Source organism: Fukomys damarensis, unplaced genomic scaffold (assembly GCF_012274545.1).
Source record: "Fukomys damarensis isolate Sample0158 unplaced genomic scaffold, DMR_v1.0_HiC HiC_scaffold_15, whole genome shotgun sequence".
NCBI classification, from domain to species: Eukaryota; Metazoa; Chordata; class Mammalia; order Rodentia; family Bathyergidae; genus Fukomys; species Fukomys damarensis.
Window position 1 is genome coordinate 22,475,516 of NW_022900927.1, and position 20,128 is coordinate 22,495,643.

General features: G+C 45.2%; 1 protein-coding gene across 30 annotated transcripts in view; it reads left to right on the plus strand.

Annotated features, from left to right (window-relative positions):
* Ikzf4 (IKAROS family zinc finger 4) overlaps positions 1-20,128 on the plus strand; it is a 32,987-nt gene that overhangs the window by 497 nt on the left and 12,362 nt on the right. For 3 of the 30 annotated variants that reach the window (XM_033763684.1, XM_033763675.1, XM_033763688.1), the window contains exons 1-9: positions 2,966-3,758; positions 6,013-6,082; positions 9,664-9,957; positions 11,562-11,685; positions 12,251-12,301; positions 15,237-15,733; positions 16,719-16,868; positions 18,547-18,640; positions 18,988-19,032. In XM_033763684.1, coding sequence (XP_033619575.1) covers positions 16,782-16,868; positions 18,547-18,640; positions 18,988-19,032 — 226 coding nt within the window. In that variant the 5' untranslated portion in view covers positions 2,966-3,758; positions 6,013-6,082; positions 9,664-9,957; ... (2 more) ...; positions 15,237-15,733; positions 16,719-16,781. The other 27 variants (XM_033763683.1, XM_033763689.1, XM_033763690.1 and 24 more) reach the window with 25 other exon arrangements.

Genomic DNA, 20,128 nt, shown 5'->3' on the forward strand with positions numbered 1-20,128 from the left:
GGCCCCGGTGTTGGCGAGAAGGTAGCTAGGAGTTGAGGGTCTTCAAAAGGCAGGAGGATGGGTCGAGGCAGAAGAATGAGGACGGAGAGGAACGGGGCGTAGAAGGTTCCTCAGTGGGGTCCGTGTGAGGTTAGGGCAGAGCAAAGAGATCCGGACAGGGAGAAGCAGTGAGTGTACCGGAGAGTGCGAAAGCGAGGAGCCGGGGTTTGTTGACGTGGGCCTACATGGAAAGACCTGGGAGGCAGCGTAGAAACAAGTGGTAGAGAAGAAACTTAGGGTGGAGTGAGAAGTGCTGTCAACAGAACTGTGAAGTATAGGGAATTTGGGAAGAAAGGCTGGAAAGGAAGAGATTGCCTAATAGCTCTTTTAAAAAGGGCATGGTGGTGCACGCCTGTTATACCAGCACTTGGGAGTCTCAGGCGGGAGGATTACCAGGAGTTTAAAGCCAGCATAGACTACACAGTGAGACCCTGTCTCAAAAACAAAATAAAAATACAGCCTAGGAAGCCCAGGGACAGGCATTCCTATGGAAGCTACATACAGACTTGGGAACAGCCCTCCATGTACCTCTTCACAGATCCCTCCTGGCTAGTTGGTTGATTTGTTCCTCTTCCCCTCCCTGTATTGGGTATGGAACCTAGGGCCTTAGCACTGAGCTATATCCCTAACCCTTTTTAAATTATTTTTTTGAGTCAATGACTTGCTAAATTGCTCAGGCAGTTTGTGATCCTCTTGCCTTAGCCTCCCCGAGTGCGTGGATTACAGGCCTGCACCACCTTACCAGGTTCCTTGAACTCCTGAGTACTGGGTTCACAGGTGTGTACCATCATGCCTGGCTTGTTTTCTTACTCCTTGACTACTAGAGTTGTAGATTGTTACTTTTTATTTGTTTGTTTGTCTTTTGTGATAGGATCTCCCTATGTAGTTCATGCTGGCCTCAAACTTGCAGTGATCCTCCTCTACCTCAACTTCCCAGGTGCTGGGATTACAGGCATGTGCCACCACACCGGCCTTGATTCTCACTTTTAAAATTTTCTTTGGATTTCAGTATGTTGTTTTGTTTGGTTAAATCATAACTAGTCCTGTCTTGGGGATAGTAGAATGTTTAATGAAATGTAGACCTTTAGACATGAGAGATGTTTCAGAAATAAGGTACCCTTCCAAGGTCAATAATTTACCAATCTAGCTAGGCATGGTGGTCCATACCTATAAACCCCAACATTGGGAGGAAAGGAGGGGTCAAGGCAGGAGGAACAACCTTGAGTTTGAGACCTGCCTGGGCTACATAGTGAATTCAAGGCCAGCCTGAGATCCTGTCTCAAAAAAAAAAAAAATTAACCACTTCCACTTCCATGAATATTTGATACATTATCAAACACTGCTGGTTAAGCTTTGCACTTTTTCTTTCTTTCTTTTTTTTTTCTTTTTTCTTTTTTGAGACAAGGTCTCCCCATGTAGTGCAGGCTGGCCTTGAACTCATTATGTATCCCAGGCTGGCTTTGAACTCATGGAAGTCCTTCTGCCTCAGCCTCCCAAGTGCTGGGATTACAGGTGCAAGCTACCACATCTAGCAGGCTTTATACAGTTTTGACTAAGTCCCTTCTCTTATAGGTGAAATTGTTTATTGTTGTGACTCTTACCTGCTCATTTGTCCAGTAATTCCCATTTTTCCTCTTTCTTCCCAGTACAAGCACTCAGAACATCCATAATAATCATGGTGTGTTCCTGCTGGGCGTGGTGGCACATGCCTGTAATCCCAGCACTCGGGAGGCTGAGGCAGGAGGATTGCTGTGAGTTCGAGACCAGCCTGGGCTACATAGTGAGTTCCAGGTCAGTCTTAAGTACATAGTGACACCCTGTCTCAAAAACAACAAAAACAAAATCATGGTGTGTTCCTGCCTGCTCATCTGTCAGCTCTAGGCTTTCCATTCCCATGTCAGCCAAGATGACCTTTGAGGCCCGGCTGTCTCCCCTGTCTGACATTGGCTAACTTTTTTGGGGTTAAAGGTAAATGTTAATATCCTTAGGAAGCCTGAAAAGCAAGTGTCTGACTCTCTCAAATATTTCCCACTTCAGATAACTTAAATCTGAGAATAAGACCAGATAAAAGGCCAAATAAGACAATCTTTGAAAGCACAATCTTGTTTGGTAGACATGCTTGCAATTCCTTCCTAGTAATCGCTTACCTCCTCACTGGCCTGCCAGTAGCTCAGTGAATCTGGCTTGGTGTGGGGGCTTCAGCTTTTGTATAACAGGCCATTGCCAGAATCCACACACTCCCCTGAGTCATGTGAACAGTCAGACACGTAGCTCCTGTGATCAAAATAGTCTTAAAAGAAGAAAATAGCCTTATTCCTACAAAGTGAGAGAAGTTTCACTGAACCTCTGGGTGGGCCTCAAGAGGCAGAAGAGCTGCTCTCCTTTTGGCAGTTTCAAAATTTTATCTTGCCCTAGTCCAGTAGTGGCAAACCTGTGGCACACATGCTGCAGTGGACCCACAGAGCCCTCTCTGTCAGCACGAGAGCCAAGTCACCCCAGCAGCCAAGCATCAGATAACAGTCGTCTTTTCTAAACTAAAACCTAAGTATTCAGTTTAATTGCAGTGTTTGCACTTTGCAATAAATAAGAAGGTTTTGGGTTGCAGTTTAGTCACTTGTCTCTAAAAGATTCGCCATCACTGCCCTAGTCCATAGAAATGGATGGTTTGGGCACAAGAAAGAATGTTTTTGTTATCCACTGAGTGCAGTTAGCTCTATTGCAACTTGTATCAGTCCTTTCCCTCTTGGTAGGTTAAGGGTAAGGCATATCTCCCTACTGCTCAGAAGTAAGTCCTAGCCAAGTGTGATAGTGCGTACCTGGAATCCCAACACTCTTAAGAGGCTGAGACAGGAAGAGTGCAAGTTCAGCCCAGCTTGGGCAACTTACCAAGACGCTGTCTCAAAAATTTTTTAAAAGGGCTGGGCATGTCGCTCAGTGCAAAGGCAGTAGATTCAATCCCTACTACCACAAAAGAAAGAATAAAGTCCTGACTTTTTTCTAGTGAGCATACAAATGAAAGTTTGTTCTTTATTTCTTCTTAGTTTTAAATCTGCAGCTCTTACTTCCCAACATGGGAAAAAAATTGATCCCACCTTCTACCACTCCCACATACATCTACAGAGAAATTCTTTCTCTCAAATTGGTGCCCCGTTTTGTCTGTCTTTCTCCCCACACCGGCTTCCTCACTTTCTCCCTCTCTGTCTCTATATGCACATGCTTGCATGCACATACTCTGCTGTGCAGTAAGAATAAGACTGTGAGAGCCTGTGGGTGTGGAAATGCTACAGGCAGAGAGACTCTCTTATGTAGCCCAGGCTGGCCCCAGACTCTCAGTGATCCTCCTACCTTAGCCTCCCCAGTGCTGGGATTACAGATATGTACCCATGCCTGGCCAGCCATAACTTGTAAAGAGAGACCCGGGAGGCTAGGGGTGTAGCTCAGTGATAGAGCACTTGCCTAGCATGTGTATGGCCTTTGGTTTAATTCCCTGCATCGCACGAAAAGTGGAAAAAAGTAACTGAAAAGAGACATGAGAGCAAGAAGATTATTCTCCTATCTGCTGTATAAGACTGTGTTTCCACTTGACAGGTTTAAGTCACCAAGATGCAGACAAAAAAACGTCACCTCATAACACAAGAAAGAAGGCAAGCAGGGTGGCCCACACCTTCCAGCTAGAGCAAGATTAAATGTTGTGCTCCAGTAGAGAGAAACTTCTGTTGGTAACCTTGGTTCTACTAATGCTACTTCACTAAGAGAATAGATTTTAAGTTCTCACCACAAAAAAATAAGTATCTGAGACAATCCATGTTAATTAGCTAGATCTAGCCATTCCATAGTGTATATATATTTTCAAAACATCACGTTGTACATAATAAATGTATATAATTTTTGACTGTTAGAAAAAGTAAATAGACTTGGTAGGCTGAAGCAGGAGGATCATCACAAGTTTGAGGCCAGCCAGAGCTACATAGTGAGACCTTGTCTCAAAAAAAAAAAAAAAAAGTAGAAAAGAAAAAGTAAACAGAATCTACTTCAAAATTCTTAAGGGCCAGGGATTTAGCTCAGTGGTGTCACTGCCTGCCTTGCAAGCACTGCCTGCCTCGATCCCTGGTACCAAAAAATCTTAAAAAGATAGTGGCCTAGGGCTGAGGCTTTAGCTCAGTGGTTCTGCCCTGCCTCGCAAGTGCAAGGACCCCAGTTCAATCCCCAGTACCAAAATAAAAAAAAAAAAAAAGATAGTGGTCTGGTGTGATGGCGCAAACCTGTAATCCCAGCAGTCAGGAGGCTGAGGCAGGAGGATCACAGCCAGTTTGAGGCCAGACTGGGCTGCATAGTAAGTTCAAAGCTAGCCTAAACTACATAGCAAGACTCTGTCTAAGCACCCTCAAAATAATAATAAAATAATAAAAAAGAACTGGGGATAGCTTAGTAGTAGAGTGCTTGCCTAGCATGCATGATGGTTTGGGTTTGGTCCCTTTTGCAAAAAACAAACAAACAAAAAATAGAAAGAGGCTTATCAAAATGGTTTATCAAAGGGCCGGGTGTTTGGCTCAGTGGTTCTGCTGCCTGCCTCGCAAGGACCAAAGTTCGATCCCTGGTACCAAAAAAAAACAAAGCAAGTTTATCAGAGCAAGACTCTTTGTTAGCAGAGGAACCTGAAAATACTTTCTGACTCAAACAACAGTACACTCTTTTTTGTTTGTTTGGTTTTTTTTTTTTTTTTTTTTTTGAGACAGGGTCTTACTATGCAGTTGAGACTGACCTGGAACTCACTATGTAACCCAGGCTGATCTTGAACTCACAGCAATCCTCTTGCCTCAGCCTACCGAGTGCTGGTATTACAGGCTGCGCCACCACGCCTGGCTAACAGTACACTATTCTGATCAACATGCATAGGGACTCTGGCCAAAATGGCCACTACAGACAGTCATTCCCATGTCTCCTGCATGTTTGCCACTCTACCCCAAACAGAATAGTTACTGAGACTTTCGTGTGTTTTATATAGAACTAACCCTATTTGGGGCCTCTTTAGTTTCAAAATGGGTTACTATAAAACTTAAATTGTAGCTAGGCATTGATGGTAGCACCTATAATCCCTGTACTCTGAGAGGCCAGAGCAGGGGAATTGCCCAGTGTGTGCAATTTATTGGCTTAGTAAGACCCTGTTTTCAAATAAAAAATAAATTTAAACTTGGTGTGCTGTGGCACACCTGTAATCCTAGCATTTGAGAGGCTGAGGCAGGAGTATTATGATTTTGAAGCCAATCTGAACTATATAGCAAGACTTTGTCTCAAAGAACAACAGCAGGGCCAGGGATTTAGCTCAGTAGCACCACACCTGCCTCACAAGCACAAGGTCCTGAGTTCAAGCCCTAGTAACCCCCCCCAAAAAAGCTAATAATAATAATAATTTTTTTTTTGGTACTGGGGATCAAACGGGTCCTTGTGCTTGCGAATAATACAATTTTAAAATTAAAAACAACTTTTTAAGCCAGGCATGGTGGCGCACACCTGTAATCCTAGAACTCAGGAGGCTGAGAGAGGAGGATCACTGTGAGTTTCAGACCAGCCTGGGCTACATAGTGAGACCCTGTCTCAAAAAAAAAAAAATAAAAAAAAAAAAACTTTTTAAAAGGGTATAACTCAGTGCAAAGGCCTTGGATTCAAACACCATCACCAGCATCCTGCAGATGAACAAATAAATAAATCTCAAATTGAACTCCACTTCACTTTCCCTCCTCCTGCCCAAATATTCAGTGAACATCAGTGACCTCCCAGGGCCTTTGCACCAACACAGGACTTGTCTGATCAAAGATATGCAGAAGGCCCAGAAAAGTATCTCCTATGTGCATCCCACCTAGTGATGTAAAGTGTTAGTCTGGCCCCTTTTTCTTAGCTTTTGAAATTAGACAGGAAGGGGTAGCACTGTTTCTTCTCCCACCCACAAACCTCGACCTTCTCTCTCTTCCACAGTCTTCATGACAGGGAGGCGCAAAGAGCAAGAAAAAGATGCATCTATCTGAGCTCTAGAAGGAGACATGAGGTGAAATTTTTCCCCTGCCCAGGTTTTGTTTCCAGATCTAACTCCTTCATTTTATTTTATTTTATTTTATTATTTTTACAATACCAAAAACTGAACCTAGGGAGTGCTGAGCCATTTTCCAGCCCCTTTTTATTTTGGGATGGGGTCTCAATAAATTGCCCAGACTGGCCTAAAACTTATGATCCTCCTGCCTCAGCCTCTCAGGTGGCTAGAAATGCACCATTAGGCCCAGCTTATCCCTTCTCCTTTTAGATATTGACTGTTCCTACTGTAGGATGACCTGGAATTCATCTCCTCTGTACTTCTTCCCAAGTACTTGGTAATGAAGTGGAGCTGACTTCATCTGTATTATATGCAGAAGGTCGCCATCTATAGCCTGGTAAAAATCTGAGTCAGACCTTTGTTCTATGAAGACAGGCACAGGAGATGAGTGAAAGTTAGTGGGTTTCCTTCAGAAGCCTGGTTTGACCTACAGGTGTTTTTTTTTTTTTTTTTTTTTTTTGGTACCGGGGATCGAACTTGGTTCCTTGTGCTTGCAAGGCAGGAGGTAGAGCCACTGAGCTAAATCCCAGGCTCTACAGATCATTTTAGAACTGCAAAATGCCTGATGCCTAGGTCTGTTTCCTAAAAGTGGATGTAGAGTCCATTTGCAGACAATCTCTAATTCTACATCTTTCCTGACACCTTTCTCCCTTCTGCCTCCCCAGTTCTGGAAAGCCCTGACAGAGAGCTTTCTATGTGACTGCAACACATTTCTGCCCTGAATCTGGTTTTGTTGTTGTTGTTTGTTTTTGGTACCAGGGATCAAACTCAGGTCCTTGCTCTTGTGAGGCAGGCAGTGGAACCACTGAGCTAAATCCCTGGCCCTCTGCCCTGATCCTGTCTGGCTCAGGAAAGCATATACAGGAGATGATGCTGTGGGCTTGGTCCATTTGCAGTACCTGAACTGCTCGCACCCAAGGCACAGGGAAGTTCTGTCTTGTTAAGAATCCCTAGGGCCAGGGATTTAGCTCAGTGGTGCTGCTCCTGCCTCACAAGTGCAAGGTCCTGAGTTTGATTCCCTTGTACCACCACCATCAAAAAAAAAAAGAGGGGGGTAGGCAGAGATTTAGCTCAGTGGTGTCGCTGCCTGCCTGGCAGGTGCAAGGTCCCAAGTTCGTACCCCGGTACCAAAAACAAAAAAAATCTCTGGGCTCCACCTCAGAACCTAGGTCCTAAGGGAAACTGAAGGAAGTTTTTCCACCTCTGCCTATTGTAATTTTGGAATAAATAACCAAAAGGAAGCCATGGACTCTTGCCACTCCCTACCTCCACCCTCTTTCCAAACATCTTCCTTGCCACTTTCTATCTATTTCTATGTGTGTTTTTTGCTTTCTTTTTTAATTTTTTCTTTGCAGTGCTTGTGGTTGAACTCCATGGTCTGTGCACTGAGCTATGTCTCCAGTTTTTCTTTCTTGGAGACAGAATCTTGCTTAGTCACTAAATTGCTCAAGCTGGGCTTGAACTTGTGATCCCCCTGACTCAGCCTCCCAAAGTACTGAATTATAGGCTTGCACCATTATGCCCAGCTTCAATAAGTATGTTTTACATACCAATTTTGGAGCTGGATGTGGTGGCTCCCAAGAGGATTACAAATTTAAGGCCAGCCTAAGCAACTTAATAAGACCCTTGCTCAAAATAAAACAAGGTCTGGAGGTACATCGCAAACATATACTAATGCTTTTTTGGTAAACATATACTAATTTTTTTTTTTTTTTTTTTTTTTTTTGGTACTGGGGATCAAACTTGGGTCCTTGCACTTGCAAAGCAGGCGGTGGAACCACTGAGCCAAATCCCTGGCCCACATATACTAATTTTTAAAAGAAAGAAAAAAGCTGGGCATGGTGGCACATGCCTATAATCCTAGCATTTTGGAAGCTGAGGCAGGAGAATTGCTGTGAGTTCAAGGTCAGCCTGGGCTACATAGTGAATTCAAGGCCAGCCTGAACTACATAATAAGAACCTGTCTCTAAATAAATAAATAATAAAAGAAAAAGTATTTTGGAGATGTTACTCAGTGTTAGAACATTTGAATAGCATGTATGAGGCCCTAGATTCAGTGTCCAGTACTACAAAAATAAGTATGTCAATAACAATTTTGGAGTGGACTAAACAGAATTCTTTGGGGTATGTAAAGAGTTTAATACTGAACATGACCATCTTATTTTAGAGTTTTAGATCCATTACTTAATGAAAACTTGATTTTCCCATGTTTTTATCACTAGCAGGGCTGTGGGAAGTGTTTTTGGGGAGATGGAGGTGGCAGCTGATGCCTGACCTGCCTTGGCAGTCAGACCCTCACTGGACTGCCCCACACTGCTGCCCATCAGGGGTTCTGGTGGGAAGTCTTCGCTCTAGAAAGGCTACCATTCTCCCCAATTCCTGCTCAAATGTGATATTACATTGATGGTAGAAAGTCAGAGCCATGGATTCTTTTTGTCTAGTGATTGGTGGTTTCTTGTTTTTTGTTTTGAGACAGGACCTTGCTAAATTGCCCAAACTGGCCTCGAACTCATGATCCTCCTGCCTCAACCTCCCAAATAAGCTGGGATTACAGGTATGCTCCACCAAACCTTGCTCATGGAGAACTCTTATTATGATGCCAAGTAGATTCAAAAGAAAGGAGAGAGCTGGGCATGGTGGCACATACCTGTAATCCGAGCACTTGGGAGGCACAGGCATGAGGATCACTTCAAGTTGAGGCCAGCCTGAGTTATATAGTGAGTTCAAGGACAACCTGAACTACAGAGAGACCCTGTCTCAAAAAACAAAAGGGAAAAAGATGGAAATAAAGTGTTTGTAGATGGGGAGGGGAGGAGGGGGTGAAGGGAGGGCAGGGACAAGGGGAAAAAATTAGAACCAAGACTTGTCATGTAGACATACAAATTCCCAACAATGATTGTAAGTGTACTGTATCCCTAAAATGTACCAATAAACTCAATCAAAGCTGAAAAAAAAAACAAAAAAAAACAAAAGGAAAGGCCGGGGATTTAGCTCAGTGGTTCCAGCCCCTGCCTTGCAAGTGCAAGGACCTGAGTTCAATACTGAAAAAAAAAAAAAAAAAAAAAGAAAGAAAAAGAAAAAGAAAGGGAAGGAAGGAGAAAGGGAGAGAGGGAGAAAAGGAAGAAGAGAGGGGAAGGGAAGGGAAGGAAGGAAGGGTGGGGATGGAGCTCAGTGGTAGAGTGCTTGCCTAGCAAGAACAAGGCTTGGTGTTTGATCCCCAGCACCATACACACACACACACACACACACACACACACACACACACACACGAAGAAAATCTTATCTCCAGAGGTTACAATGACCAACCTTTTCCCCCTCCTCCCAGAGATACTCCCTTTAGAAATGAGACTGGCTGTTTCTATAATTGCTCTGTATTCAGCTCACTGAGCTGAATTTATAGTGTACCTACCTACCTCCATCACTGAATGACATTTATGTTGTTTTAAAGCCGCTTTCCTTCCAAGATCTTTGAGCCAAACCTGTCATGTGTAACTAACTTCTCTCTCCTTATGCCTTCCCTTCCTGTGATGTGTCTCTAGGTGCAGCTGCCTAATTTGACCCAGTTCCTCCATGGAGACTCTAAGATCTGCTGCTTGGTCATGTAGGGAGGAGATACATTGAGGGATGGACAGTGGGAAGCTTGGGAAGGGTGCTCTGTGTGGAGATTTGAGCAAAGAATGAAGTACCTCTGCTGATTTGCTCCTAGTTTCAGAAAACCAACAGCACTGACAGCAGGGCCTCAGTCCCTCTCACTTCCAGGATTACCAACTTGGCATTGAGACAAGCTGGAGTCAGCTAAGTACTGTTTTTGCCCAAGATGTGTCGCAGCACCTGTTAAGTGCAATTAAGAATGGCTGGGATATAGCTCAGTGGTACAGTGCTTACCTAGCATGTTAGCATGAGCAAAGCCATGGGTTCAATCCGAGTACTGGGGGTGGGGGGAAAGCAGGAGAGAGATTAATGCTATGAAGAAAATCCAATTCAGAAAATACTTTCAGACCCTTCTGAAAATTGTTTTGGAGTCATTTGGGCAGGAATCCAGGAATGAGATGCACTTCTTGAAACAGTTGCTATCTGAATGTTAGGCTTCAACTGCTGTGCCCACCTAGTGCTTATCTCACCCCTGGTCCACACAGGCACATGTGTATGGGAGCGTATATGTACACACATGTGCGCGCGCACGCGCACACACACACACACACACACACACACGCACGCACAGTTGCATTAGCATATTTCTCCTTGTAGAACCAGCTCAACTTGTTCTTCCTTTTTAAGTAACAAACCCTATTTCCACAGGGATCACACCAAAGGGAAAAATGCCTTAATTTGTGTTAGAACTAGCAGAAAGCAAGGCCATCCATGGAGGCCTCAAGTAGACTGGCTTTGTGGTTTGGGTGTTTTGTTTTGTTTTGGTACCAGAGATTGAACTGGGGACCTTGCACTTGCAAAGGAGGCAGCTAAATCCCTGGCCCCTAGATTGGCTTTTTAAAGGAAGCAATAAAGTCTAATTGAAAAGCAGAGAGTTAGGAGATCTGTGTTCTTGTACCTGTTCCAGTCATATCCTCAGCCCTGAGATAAATAACTTTAAAAAAACAGGGTTTCAATATGTAGTCCAGGCGGGCCTTGAACTCACAGTGATCCTCCTGACTCAGCCTCCTGAGTGCTGGGATTACAAGGGTGTGTAATCCTGGCTCTCACAAGGTCTTACGGAGATATTTTATTACAACAAATTACCATTTTTAGTTGTTCTCTGTTTTGTTGTTCTGGGAGTGGAACCCATAGCCTCCTGCATGTTAGGCAAATGCTCTACCACTAACCCACAACCTCAAGCCTTTTCCTTAGTTTTGATTGTTTAATACTTTACTGCCAATTACTGGCTTGCCTTCCCTCAAATTCCCTGACCTGCATTTTAAAAACTCTCTGCACCCATAAATATTCTTTGTTTTTTGTTTTTTGTTTTGGTACCAGGGATTGAACTCGGGGACCTATGCCCTTGCAAGGCAGGCAGCGGAACAACTGAGCTAAATCTCTGGCCCCCCATAAATATTATTTTTCAAATAAGCATAGGAAAGTTAACTAAGTAGAGGGTGTGGAAAGCCATTTAAAATTTTTTAAGGTAACCAAGGGTATAGCTCAATGGTAGAACCTGTGTGAGGCCCCAGGTTCAATACCCAGCACACATGTTGATTATATCTTCACTGGAGAACTTATCAATGAACCTGAAAGTGGACTTCTTACCTCATCTTCCACTTTACTTATTCACCACCTCCTGCTACATACCCTAAAAAAGAACCTTGAGGGGTGGGGATTTAGCTCAGTGGTGCCGCCACCTGCCTCACAAGCACAAGGTCCCAAGTTTAATCCCGGGCACCAAAAAAAAGAACCCTTGAATGACTGAATTTAGCTTCTTCTTCCTACCCTTCCTTGACTGAAGTCTGGCACCTTCTGTGAGTGGTCGCAGTTTTCCTCCTGAGGGCTGAGATAGACACCCCTCCTACAGTATCGGCTCAACTGCAGGCCAGAGATGCACTGAAAACCCAGACTCACCCTGGACTAAGGTAGTGTTTCGATCTCAAAGGCGGGGAGGCCTGAAGAAGTGGGTTGGAGGAAATCTTTGTTTGTTTGGTTGATTGGCTGATTGGTGTTTTAAGGCAAGGTCTCACTGTATAGTTCAGCCTGGGCTCGAACTCACTATGTAGCCCAGACTGGCCCAGAATTCAAGGTGATCTTCCTGCCTCAACCTCTTGTGTGCTGGGATTACAGCTGTGATATACCATGCCCAGCAGGAATTTTGTAAAATATGGTACATTGCCTTTCTCACCCAAGATAAAGTATGAAGTTTTCCTTCTTTCAGATATAAAATCATGCTGCCAGGTTTGGTGGTACACCCCTCTAATCCCAGCACTGAGGAGGCTGAGGCAGGAGGATCGCCATGAGTTAGTTGGAGGCCAGCTTGGGCTATGTAGTGAGTTCAAGGCCAGCCTGAACTACATACTGAGACCCTCTCTCAAAAAGACAAAACAAAACAAAAAACACATGCTTAAGTGATCCTTTAGCTTTCTTGCTTACTCCACAAGAAAAACCTTTCTGTCTTCTAAGAGCTGCTATTTTCTCTTTCAACAGATCTCTTTAAGATGGACATAGAAGAATGCAATGGCCGCCCCTACTTGTCTGGTATGCCTTCTGTGGGCTCTGTTTGGATGGGCTGGGAGTTGAGGCTCTGTAGAGCAGAGACCCTTCAGCCCAAGCATATGTTGGTCACAAAGCTGACACTCATACTTGGTCATACTTGATAGCCATGATTTTGCATTCCCTAAAATAGTGGTTCTCTTCCCCAGTCTTCTTTTTTGGTTTTTTGTTTTTGTTTTTTGAAACAGGGTCTCACTATATAGTTGAGACTGACCAGGAACTATGTAGCCCACGATGGTCTCAAACTCACAGTGATCCTCCTGCCTCAGCTTTCTGAGTGCTGGGATTACAGGCGTGCACCACCACGCCTGGTTCCCCAGACTTCTTGAGGGGTAAGGGAGAGGGAAGGGAATAGGAGGGGAACAAAAGTGGTTGCTATTAGAATGATTTGTAGCAAATAGATGGAAAAAAGAGTGGTGCTTTGAGGTTACCAGCCCAACATGGAATTCTGCCCCAAGTAGACAGGAGCAGCATTTCAAACCTCAGAGGCCTATGGGGCCAGAGGTTATGTGAATGAACAAAGCAGACCATGACAGTAAGTAAGAGAGCAGTAAGGGTTGTCATGAACTGGAGAACATCCTTCCCACCTCAGGGGACAGCAACTCTTCAGTGTCATCACCACATAAGAATGCATCTGCCGACTTTTTTCTTGGAGACAAGAGTTTTGCTATGTAATTCAGGCTGGCCTTAAGCTCACTGTGTTGCCAAGGGTTTTGCTCAGTGGTGCTGCCATCTGCCTCAAAAGTGCAAGGTTCTCAGTTTGATTCCCAGTACCAAAACAAACAAAACAAAACAAAAAAACAGCAACAACTCACTATGTAGCTCATGCTGGCCTCAAACTTGTGGTGTTCCTCCTGCCTCAGTGTGGGATTACAGGCATGCAGCACCACAAGTGCTAGGACTACAGGCATGTGCCACCATGATCAACAGTCCAATTTTTCAAGAGAATCAGAAATCCAAAATTTGTTTTCCAACACCAGAAATTGGACTCAGGACCTTGCACTTGAATAAAGCAAACTTTATGAAATAATTCTACTTAAAAATGATGACTCAAGCCAGGGGTGGTGGCACACATCTGTAATCCCAGCACTTGGAAGGCTGAGGCAGGAGGATCACTGTGAGTTCAAGACCAGCCTGGCCTACATATTGAGTTCCAGGTCACAACTACATAGTGAGGCCCTGTCTCAAAAAAAAAACAAACAAACCAAAAAAAAGATGACTCACAAAACTTCTGTACATGGGAGGGGAGGGGACTTGAAGTGGGTAATGGGATAAAATAAAATAAATTTCATTTTTAAAAAATGATGACTCAATGCTGGGTGTGGTGGCACATACATGTAATACCAGCACTCAAGAGGCTGAGGCAGGAGGATTGCCCTGAGTTTGAGGGCAGCCTGGGCTACATAATGAGTTCAAGATTGGCTGGCCTGAAGGACATAGTGAGATCCTATCTCCAAAAAAACAAACAACAACAAACAAAAAATGATGACTCAGCCAGGCATGGTGGTGCATGCCTATAATCCCAGCACTCTGAGAGGCTGAGGCAGGATTGCAAGTGTGAGCCCAGCCTAGGCAATATAGTGACCTAGCAAATCACTCCAAAAAAGCCTGGGAGGCAGCTCTGTGCAAAGGCCCTGAATTCAGCCGCAGTAGCCCCCTAAAAAAGACTTGATACTGTACAATATTTTTTAATTATCCATGAAGTAAATGGAACTTATCTATAGGTTGAAATTAGCTAGTGGACCACCAGTACACACACTTTGAAGGTAAGAATAGAGAGCCCAATTCTCATTCCCTCCAGTACTTTCCCACAATCTCAGCATGTTGCACTTTTCACACCTGACAAATATTCTTGCTGAAGCAGAAGAGATCATTACCTATAGTATGAATGGCTTTTGGGTGTATCAAAGTAATCAGGTTTAACAAGTTTAACAAGGTAAAAAGAAATTAGGAACTTTATCCAGCTTCTTTTATGAGAGTACAGGAAAGAGCTTAAGACAGTTAATTTCTCAGATGGAAGGAATCATTTTTGGACCATTAGAATATCAGGGAAGTAAATGATTATTAAAGTAAGGGAAGCCAGAATTGGGTTTTCATGGGATGAGCATGCCCATCAGAAATACAAGCACCACTGTGGAAATGACCTTAGTTTATTTTTTTACTCTAAAATGGGATCAATGGAGGAATTATAGGCATATGCTAAAGGAGATAGCAAGATAGGATGACACACAGGAGATGTTGGCTTGACCTCCCTCCCTTTGTAGTCCTGGGGGTTGAATCCAGAGGTGCTCTACCATTGAGCTATATCCCAGCCCTTTTTGAATTATTTTTTTTATTTTTTACTTCAAAACATTAAGATGTCAAGAATGGTCTTAAACTTGCCATCTTCTTGCCTCATCCTCCTGAGTAGCTGGGATTGGTGTGCACCACCGTGTTCCATCCCTTTATCATTTAAGGACAGAAGGAATTGGAATAGGTAAAGACAGTACCTGCCACATGCTGGACAGAAGGATTAGATGGACTGATTTAATTGAAACAGACTTTATTAGAAGTCCTGGCCCTCCTTAGGAAACAGCCAGTCCTCCTACCTCCAATTCACTTAAAACTATTCACTAGCGAGTACCAAGTCCACTCAGAACCTGCTTTAGTGCTGCAGAGCAAACAGGTGGGTAAAAACCAGTCCACAAATGAGAAACTACAAAGGTGGCTGAAGAAATGTCCCATGGAGCTCTTTCTGGTAATGTCTCTGGAAAATGCTAGTACTCGGTGGCCAGCTTCTGAGGATATTTGTTTCACTGTGCTGTGAAACCAAGCTTTCCCTGTTTAGGTTGGCTTTTATTAGATACAAAGTGGCCTCTGCACAGATGGCTTTTAAGTAAAAGTAGAGACCCCAAATTCCTCATCCATGCTTTAATTCTAGATGTCAGCAGCAACTTTGGAGTAGAAAAGAGAAAGTTAAGGCAAGGCAACATGAACTATGAAGAGTGCCCCCTGCAGGACTGAGCTCCGCTTCGCTTCGACGTCCACTTGAGGGACCCCTGCTGGGCTGACAGGGGCAGGGGTGCCCGCATTGTACAACGCTACTACAGCACACTTGGCCCTTCTGTTTGTCGCCTTGCTCTTCCTCAGCCTGGGGGCCTCTCACCAGCCCCTTGATGAAGGAAGGGGTAGCTCTCCTGATGTTCAAAGAAATTTTACTGTCTCACAACCTGATATAAAAAGTCCATTTTTCCCTCTCCCTTTCTTTTCTAAAGGACCATTCCCATGGGGAAGAAGGAAAGAAAGAGTCCAGTAATCTACAGCATAGATCTCCATACCCCCTAAACCTGGCTTGTGCAGTTAACTGAGCAACTCTTCTCCTGGGCTTTCTGGGGCTGTGAAATGTGTGAGGGAACCTTGGGAGAAAAGGACCCAGGGGTAGGCAGCCCAAAGTTTCATGGCCCCTCCTACCCCCAAATTCCTGGAATCAGAAAATGTAGTCTTCCAAAGTAGGTCAGCTCAACAGTGAGCAGCTCCCTGGAAAGGAACAGAGCAGAGGCCCCGTCCTGATAGAAGGTGGATTCATCCAGGACTGCCTGGCTGCTGGAACCTCAGGGGCACAGGAGGGAAAAGATTCAGGGAAACCATACCAGTCTTTCTGCCTGGGATCTGAAAGGACTCTGGCCACAGAGCACCACTACCCTGAGACCAGACTGTGCTGAGCCCTCTGGCCTCAGGGCAAGGGGGCCATCTGTCCCCAGACCTAGAAAGCAAGCTCCCTCCTGAGGAGGGAAGAGGGACCGCTGGTGCCTGCTGGAGAGCCTTGAAGCTGCCCCTGTGTCCTGGGCCCCATGACCTCTGGGGCCTTGGCTTCCCCAGCTGGCAGAGGATTGGGCCTTCCCCAGGCCCCCTGCTCCTCCTCCCTTCTCTACTCCTCTCCCTCTCTCTCTCTCTCTCTCTCTCTCTCTCTCTCTCTCTCTCTCACTCACACACACACACACACACACACACACACACACACACACACTTGCTTCTCTGAAGCATTTGTTGTGCAGTTCCTCTTTGTCTGCTGGGCAGAAGGGCAACGGTATCAGCCTCCCCCTCCCTGTGTACCCCCTCCACTGTCTTGGAAGAGACGCTGTAGCCTGGCATCTCCACCCCACACATACATACATTTCTCCAGCCCCCTCCCCAAGCACATCCAAGCACCAAGCGTTCCCATCTCTCTCTCTCTCTCCCTCTCCCCCTCTCCCTCTCTCTTGCTCTCTCTCCCTCTCCCTCTCTCTCTGTCAGACACACACTCTCTCTCTTTCAACACACATACACCCTGGCTGAGCTGTTCTTGCTGGCTGCAGCCGTGGGCCCCTGCTCACCGTGCCGCTGCCGCTGCCTGCGAAATGACGGCGGTTCCCCTCACTTCCAGGAATCCACGCTTCCTGGAAGGTGAGTGGCTGGGCTCACCCCTGCCTGCCACCGAGACGCAGACATGCACACACCACCCGCACTCCCTCGCCGCTTCCAAGGCGGCGGCCGCGTTCGCACCCCAGGGTCTCACCGGCAAGGGAAGGATAATGTAAGTTCAGGCAGAAGGCGGCTAGCGGAGGGGGGAAGGGGGTTCGGGGCTAGGAGCCAATTCAGTAACAACTCCCAAGCCTGAGGAGAGGGAGAGGATGGGGGCTGCGTGTAATTGGGGAGCGGGCGTTCCTCCTTACACTTGCGGAGGATGGGAAAGGGTGTTTGGTGTTGCTAAGGAATGACGGTGACTTGGACAGTGGGAGCTTGTGGTGACATCTTGATTAGGCCTTGGGGACAGAGGTAGAGCTGGCTGGGGTGAAATACCGAAACAGGCCTGGGTGGGAAGGGGTAGTAAGAAATTGAGGTAAGGAAGAAGAGCCTTGCCAGCAGATGCCTCAGCCTGGAACTGAGATCTAAGGGGCCCGAGCCACCTCCCCACAATAGAGCTGGGGATGGGCGTCTTTCTTTGCTCTGTACACACTGTTCCTGCTAGCAGGATAGCATCCTGCTACCTGGAACCCATGGTCGTAGAGGGAGAGCAGTAAAGATGAGGTCTCTTGCAGACAAGTGTGGAGGCTCTGGAGCTCTCAGCTATTCCCTAAAGGCAGCCTCTGTGAGGGGATCAAGGAAGGGCAGCAAGAGCAGAGAGCTGGTCTCCTTGAACGTGAGAGCACTTTTACCTCAGCACTCCTTCCCAGCTCCTTCCCTCCTGCTCTTCTGCCCTTTACCCATCTCCCAATTCCTGGAATGTGAACCTTATGATTTGGCTTTGCCCTCTGGGGGCTCAGCTAATCTATGATGACTTTGACCAAGAAAATTTCCCCGAGACCTGAGAGCAGCCTAAATTCTTGGCTTTGACAGTGTAGGATTTCTTGTGAGTCCCAGGCATTTGAAATTCCCTCACTCGGGTTTCTGGGGCTGAGAGAGGAACTGCTGAATTTTCTAAATCTCACTCTAGTTCCCTTTTCCCTCTGGCTAGGACTCAAAATCCCTATAGCCCCACCAAGATTTTCTGGGCCTAAAAACATTCATTCTTATGCTTTAGTCCCATGAAAGTAGACTTGAGCCTATTTTCCCTCTTACCCTTATCCTAGGGAGGACAACAGTAGCAAAGAGCTTCTGGAATTACTGGTGTACCTCAAGGCTCCAGCTTTCTCACCTGTTTCAAGAGCCACAAAGGATGCGCCCCTCATTGTCCCAACCTGCCCCTTTGAGGGTATTTTTCCCCAGATACCAAGCCTCTAGCCCCACCAGACAGCCCCAGTCCTGGTAAACTGGCGCCAGCGATGGATTTCCAGCAAGCTCACTCAGTCATCCTTTTAGGGTCCAGGCCTCAGCACTGGGGCCCAAAGCCCTATCTTTCCCCATTGCTAACAAATGATTGGAAACAAGTCAGTACTAACATTTAAAAAGGAACAAGATCCCCTTTTCAGCCCTTTTAACCTTAGTAAATCCCACACTTAGTTGAAAGGACATATTTTAAAGTTGGGTCTGAGTCTGCAAGTCTTAACCACAATCCTGAGATACTCACTTCATGATATGTTTATAGTTCTGATGTCAGGCAACTTTTTTAGTGGGAACTCAGATTCAAGCCATAAAGCTTTTTCTATAGATTGTGAACGAATTTCCTCAGGCTTTGATGGGATAGAATGGGGGAAATGGGGCTTTTAGAAGAGGATATGAATGGGAAATGGTCCCAAAGTCCTGAGTGGTTGTTTTCTTCCCACTGACCAAAGCTGGAGAGGGATCCCTCAGGAGGGTGTGTTCCGGATTTCTTGCCTCAGGCCCAAGACTCCAACCATTTTATAATGGAATCTTTATTTTGTGAAAGTAAGTATGTGCATAGTTGGGCAATTGGGTAAAATAATAATAGGTGGACTTAGGGATGAATTTTAGGGTCTCTTGTCTCTTGTCTCTCCTCTCCTCCTCCTCCTTTTCTTCTTCCTCTTCTCTCTCTCTCTCTCTCTCTCTCTCTCTCTCTCTCTCTCGCTCTCTTTCTCTCTCTCTCATCTAGGCCTGTGTTCATACATCCATGCATGTTCATGTTAGCAGATACTTTAGAGGCTATGGGTATGTTTATCCCAGTAGATATATCCTCTCTATGTGTATCTACATATGTAATATGTGCCTGTATGTTTATCTACATGTGTTTTTATTTCATTCATGTATCTGTGCAGAAGATTGTGGGGAGGAGGGATTTTTTAAAAGACAATCATTTTCAGGTATGTTATCTGATTTTTTAAAAACATAATACTCAATATTTTTACAAAGCAATTTTTAACAAATTAAAATCAATATATTGAGCATAAACATTATTTAACTTTCAAGGAAATACCAAATGGTAAATATATGATTGGAATCAAATCATTAGAAAGATTTCCATAATAGTCAAATTTTTCCTGAATTTAGAAAGTCCAGCTGGGTGTAATGGCACATACTGGCAACTGAGGCACAGAGTAAGTTCAAAGCCAGACTGGAATACATAATGAGAATTTGTCTAAAAAAAAAAGAAAAAACAAACAAACAGGGATTTAGCTCAGTGGTACCATGCCTACCTCGCAAGTGCAAGGTCCTGAGTTCAATCCCCAGTACCAGGAAAAAAAAAAAAAGAAAAGAAAAGAAAGTTCAATAGGCCCACCTCTCCTCCACTAAGAGCGATGTCTCTCAGTTGGTCATATAAGTGGTGACCACAGACATGGCCCACAGTGTCACCAGCTTCCAGCTCCACCACCTCCAGTTCTGTGACCTTAGACAAGTAACATAAACTTTCTTGTGTCTTATGTGAAAAGCTAATATTAGCACCTATGGGCCGGGGATTTAGCTCACTGGTTCCGCTGCCTGCCTGGCAAGCGTGAGGACCCGAGTTCAATCCCCGGTACCAAAAAATAAAAAAAAGAAAAAGAAAAGCACCTATGTCATAGGGTTGTTGTGAAGATCAAAGGAGATAACTGAAGTGCAGAGAATGATGCCTGGCACATAGTAAGCACCCGGTAAATATTAGCTGCTATCTCGATTATTACTAATATTGTAATTAGATTTAGGGACAATTTCAGCTGCACTTCCTACAGGTCCCAAAGCTGGTCTTGGGGCTCCGAGCAGAAGAGTAGGGAAGAATGTCTGTCTGAGCCACCCCTTCCTCAGGCCCCTATTCTCTCCATGCTGGCCCGCCCAGCCCCAGCCCTGCTTCCTGCGGATGTCAAACAGTGATGCTTTCCACGTCAGGCCTACATAAAGGTAGGGTAGACAAGGCCCAGCCACTGAGCTCACGGAAGTTGGCACCAGGCACTGGGCTGGTGGAGGCACAAGGTATGGTGCCTA